A 5616-nucleotide genomic window follows, 5' to 3' on the forward strand; every position below is an offset into this window, starting at 1 on the left:
AGAAACACTTCAGACCGTCTCAGCGTTTGCGTATTTACGACAAATACCACAATATCAGAAAATTAAAGAAGACTTTCTTTACCTCTCTTGTCGTCTTACACACGACTTTTCTATGGCAGTGCCACCCATGGGGAAGGGACGGGACGGGCGCTGAGGATGAAAGGTGACAAAGTGGAGACACCAACGGGTTCAACCTGGTTCGATTGTCAATTAAACAAATGAAGGAAGCTTCATGAAATGAAGAGGAATGAGGCGATTAAGCGTGTAATGATAAATGTTGTAAATAATGGAGAGCGCGTGCGTTTGCTTCAAGTGTTCGATGGCTCAGATTCAATGCAAGTTGAACTTCAACAACGCGTGCACCTGTCTGCTGCAGTCCCAAAATATGTCGGTGCATTAGTGAGAGGCTCATACATGCTGTCACCGTCAGGTACTTCAGGTGCTGCGGTCGCTTAAATCAATAAATGAATCACTTTAATTGAACTGAACAATAATGTTGCGACAAGTTGCTCTTTATAATAAATATTTCCGAACACTAATGAGTCGAAACGACGCCGAGGTCAAAAACACTTACATAATAAATAAAGATATATGAGATGCGTTTCCCCTTCAAACAGGGTGGGATATTTCAAACATCGTTCAGCAAGTCGTCTACGTTGCCTGGCGCCAACTGCGCATGCGCCAGTGGCACTTTCACTACCTGCCACACAATCCCGTATTTCACATGGGGCAAGCGGGAGTTGTCATCCACTTGCGTAAACGCTGCTGCTGAGTGGTGGTTGACAGTCTCGGGCGACACGAGGGAAACAAGACAGCGCTTCTTTTCTTCTTCTCTTTGCTAAAGGCGTATCCCGGTGGATGCCACCATGAAGCAGAAAACATAAGTTGAGCATTCATAAGGACGCTGCCACTTGTACTTTACTGACGATATTCATCGGTGGGATGAGGAACTGAAGTATTGGGTAAGTAACCAAAAGATGAGCGGCGGTTGTTGAGAAGCTTAAATGAGTAGAACTGAACTTCTTAAAAGGACTCGTGTGTGTGACGTTGTTCCGATTTTACAAGTAATTTATATTTAAACACTTATTTTTCACTTGTTTGTTTTTTTCAGGGAGTTTGTGCCAACATGTCTAAACCAATGGATCACGTCAAACGCCCGATGAACGCTTTCATGGTTTGGTCCAGAGCCCAGCGCAGAAAAATGGCTCAGGAGAACCCGAAAATGCACAACTCCGAGATCAGCAAGAGATTAGGAGCGGAGTGGAAACTTCTCACCGAGTCTGAGAAAAGGCCGTTCATCGACGAAGCCAAACGACTGCGAGCGATGCACATGAAGGAACACCCAGACTATAAATACAGACCGAGGCGGAAGCCCAAGACTCTGATGAAAAAAGATAAGTTTTCTTTCCCCGTGCCCTATAATCTCGGGGAGCACGACGCACTCAAAGTTAATGGGCTTTCCGCTGGAGCACTTTCCGAGTCCCTCCTTGGACACCATGACAAGGCAGCAGCGGCTGCGGCCGCCGCCGCGGCGAGGGTGTTCTTCAACCCGGCCATGTCGAACCCCTATTCCTTTTTCGACCTGGGATCCAAGATGACTGAGCTTTCCCCACCTTCGTTTCCGTACGCGTCTCCGTTGGGCTACGGTGGCACGGCTTTCACCGGGACTGGCGGTGTAGGTGGCGGGACGCACGCCCACACTCACTCACATCCGTCCCCGGGAAACCCAGGCTACATGATCCCTTGTAACTGTACGGGCTGGCCCTCCGCAGGACTCCAGCCGCCCTTAGCATACATCCTCCTCCCCGGGATGGGAAAACCTCAACTTGAACCGTACCCGGCTTATGCTGCAGCATTATGATAAGGCCCGCTTTGGACTTCTGAGAAAATGAAATGTGAAAACTAAAACAAACAAACAAAAAAAAACGCTATTCATGCAAGAGTTTTATTATGCATGCACAAACTTGTACATGTGATGAAGTGCTCGTCGTCTCAGATATCACATGTGTATGTATATTGATTAATGCCTTTATCTAAGGTACTGCTTATTTAGAGAACTCTCTAATCTATTATTACCCAGCCATCACCTCTCACGGCCCAGAGGGAAAAGGACTAAATGATGGCACAAATGCACACATTTGAGGGGAAAGGTGTATCAGAGCATTTTGTGAAAAACCCCATTTCCAAAGGTACACTCTTCGATTTCTATCTTTTGCAAGTTGCACCTGCTTTGACTAACCTGTTGGAATCGAGGGCAGCATATGCACCGACCTTTTTAATCACAGGATTTCCTCTCAGATAAGTTGTTGTGGGCTAATGGGTTGTAATTCATTGATCAAGGAGGATTTGTCAGAACACGTCTCCCCTCTTGAATGACTGTAAATGTGTACAGATAAAAACGACTCTAGTTTATTTGCCGTTATAGGCTTAGTGTTTGAGATAGGGCCAGGCACCTACGTATTTCACTAGAAATGCGGTGTATATTCTGAGTTTTTAAACCGTTTTATAGATGTCTGTAATATTTATTGTTTAGTGGAATCTATGGTGACCCAGACAATTTTAAAAAGGACAAGACTAGTTCTGTAATTTTTGCACATGAAACGTAGAGGATGTAATTTATTTTGAAAATGATATTGAATTTCAGTGGGTTTGATTCATCGAACCTTTTCTTTTCTCCCCTCCTAACAGTAAACAAAGTTCTAATTTAGATGCAGGTGGAAGTTTATTCAAGGAGTTTATCATTTCTTCATCGCTCACCCTCCCACTCCTCGTATCATGTGCAGCAGAAAAAAAAAAACGTTTTTAACTAACTCTTATGGAATTTGTATGTTTTGTGTTTTCTTTAACCTCCGTTATGTACTTCAACCTATTGCTACTGTTCACGTGTTGAGCAAAGGACTACAATAAAACCTATTCGGATTAAACGGAAGAGAATCGCGGCTGTAGTTCTTGATGAGATGAACACGATTGTTATCTTTTCTTTTCCTGCTCCTCAGTCCAGGTGAAGTGTAAGGTATCCTCCAATGGCCGCTTTTGTCCTCCCTTTGAATGGTATTACTGGGGGGAATCTAAATCAGCCCATTGTAATCAAGAGCCAAAACCTTATTTATCACAATTTTAATCGTGAATAGGAGGGAAGATAAAACTGTGTGGTACTCTGAGCTTTCTTTTCCCATACAGGAACAAAAAAAAAGAAAAAGTTGCTTTGAGGCTGCAGAACAAGCTTGTCTTTCAGGCTTTAAAACAACCTGAGCTGACTGTGCGCGCCCACAAGTGAAAAGAAAAACAAAGAACATTTAATATGAATTGAAGGGGACACGCTCTTTTAAAAAAAAAGCATGCTGATCACCTGTTCTAAGGAGTGCATGTTCTCACGTGCGGTGTGCAGCAGGTGTGTCTGCGTGCGTGTTTTTGGGTGCACCAAATTTCCATTCATATTAGATCTATAACTTGCAGGCTATGTTGTTTAAGCAAACTGCCCCTCCTAGGTTACACCGAGAGATTAATTCATAAGGATCAGAGCGATTATGCAAAACTAATTTGGACAGTCCAGGGATAATTATCTCCGTCACGGTTAATTAAACCCTTTCACCACTATGTTCTCCATTGTAACACCCCGATCACTTCTCTCCACGGAACTTCCTTCTTGGCCCCGAAAATAAGCGCAAGTGACCTTGGGGGTCATTTACAGTCTGGAAAAAAATCGGACTGAAATTGTGGGTATTTTTGACTCTAAAATGTGTTGGTTCTCAAGTGAGACCAGACCAGACCTATACTTTTTTTAATTTTTTTTTTTATACAATTTCATGTGTTATTAAATGTAAATGGGCATTGTTATTTTGTCATGCCACAGAATGAAATAGATTCCAACAATGTGTAAATAACAAAATGTAAAAGGCACATTCTATTTTTTTTTAGGTATCATAAAAGGGCATGCCAGGAGCTGTCTGATCGAAACACAGAGAAGGTCGTCACGTCTGTAAAATAACTTGCATTACGAGTCCAGTGGCCATTTCTTTCTCTTTCTTCGGCCTTTTTATTATTTATTTTTTTCTTAAGGAAAAAGGGAAGAACTCTGAAAGAACTTTTTTTCTACTCTGGGAGCGTTTAGACGGTCGAGGAGGTTTTGTCTGGGAACAAAACGTGGGTTGGGAGGTTTTGTGAGAGTGTTGTTTGTTGAAGTGGAGCTCAGCAAAAGCGGCTGCTTTCCCTCATTGTGATGAAAGCAATCAGTGGTATTTGGAAAACTGTTAGCATTGTGCACTTCTTCTGTGTCCGTTGTGGAGGATTTCTTTTCACAAGGTTTTTTTCAGCCGATCCAGCTGGCCGGAGTGAATAGCAGTGCAATGTGTACACGCTTTGTCCCTCCAAGCCCTTCAAGTAGCCCACATTGAATAGAGTGAGTTGACACTGCATGACAGTGAAACAACATAATAAAAAATACATGAGCGCATGAATAGAAGCAGGCGCATAAATAAATAAAATGGGTGGCCAAAACTGGATAAACTGAATGACAAAACGGTGAAAGGGGAACAAAAAGATATTTAACACGCTAGATTAGCATTAGAATGCAATCTACAAGCCAGAACAATTGATGAATAGGTTTACCGGCCAAGAAAGAAATGGACTAAATGCCTTTTGAATAGATAGCCTATGTTTTTTTTCTTTCTGTCTAAGACGGGATCTGAATTGGAAAGGTGGAGATGCAACTATGGAAATAAGTGGGAGAAAACGTTTTCTTATGAATTGTTTTCCCCCTCTTTATTCCAAGATTCTCAGTAAATCAGGGGCAATACATATGTTTCCCAGGATACGATTAGAGTTAAGATTTTGTGATGATCATTGAAAAAAATATTTTATTAAACCAAACCGAATGAATACTCTGAACAGAAGTCTTGTCTTTGGGTGCCCAATCCCTTGACATGTGTTGTCTCACCTCATAAAGGCCTAAAATAAGTTTTATAATATAAATAAATAAATGTAACTGGAATAGCTTATTTAAAAATGATTTACACATGACCCACTAATTTACAATACATATGCTTAACCCACACAATTAGAAGCTGTGATTAAGTTGTTATGTGGCTGGATAGATGATGGGTTGGTATATATGTCTGCATTGAGATACACATCTGGCCCTGGTGTAATAAACTGCGAAGGTGCTGAACAATGTGAGCACTTAGCAGAAACACTGGATAAACTCCAGTCATGAAGATGCCTTTATTCGATCTAACACTCTTAAACAAACTAGTCATTAGCTGCACGCATATGTCAGATAGAATGTCTTTTTCTTGGCATTAGTTAAAAGTAGAAAAGGTGTATCTTTAGTGAGGTAAAGACTGGTCCTCCTGCAGAAACGGTCTAAGTATTATTTGCATATTTTATTGATGTCTGTTCAATTCAGAGCAAACAGCAAATTCAGTTTTGAAACAATAACCGTTAAGTGGTTTTAATTAAACTTTTATTCATATTGTTTCAAGATAACACTATTTGGAGAAGCCCTAGGAAGAAAAAAAAATAATGAAATATATTTATTTTAAAGTAAGGATTCAAGCACCAAAACTATCTGTGTTTAAGATATATTGCAGATAATCAATAACTACAAAATAGGAATTT

At 41.1% G+C, this 5616-nt stretch overlaps 1 protein-coding gene across 1 annotated transcript; it reads left to right on the top strand.

Annotated features, from left to right (window-relative positions):
• Window positions 1–738: 738 nt before the first annotated feature.
• On the top strand, window positions 739–2919 carry sox21b (SRY-box transcription factor 21b). The gene is made up of 2 exons (XM_068704805.1): window positions 739–962; window positions 1112–2919. The coding sequence occupies exon 2, from the start codon at window positions 1127–1129 to the stop codon at window positions 1859–1861; it is 735 nt and encodes a 244-aa protein (XP_068560906.1). The 5' UTR covers window positions 739–962; window positions 1112–1126; the 3' UTR covers window positions 1862–2919.
• Window positions 2920–5616: the final 2697 nt, after the last annotated feature.

Source organism: Cebidichthys violaceus, unplaced genomic scaffold, assembly GCF_023349555.1.
Source record: "Cebidichthys violaceus isolate CVI_PGR_0920_01 unplaced genomic scaffold, fCebVio1.0.p SCAF_11, whole genome shotgun sequence".
NCBI classification, from domain to species: Eukaryota; Metazoa; Chordata; class Actinopteri; order Perciformes; family Stichaeidae; genus Cebidichthys; species Cebidichthys violaceus.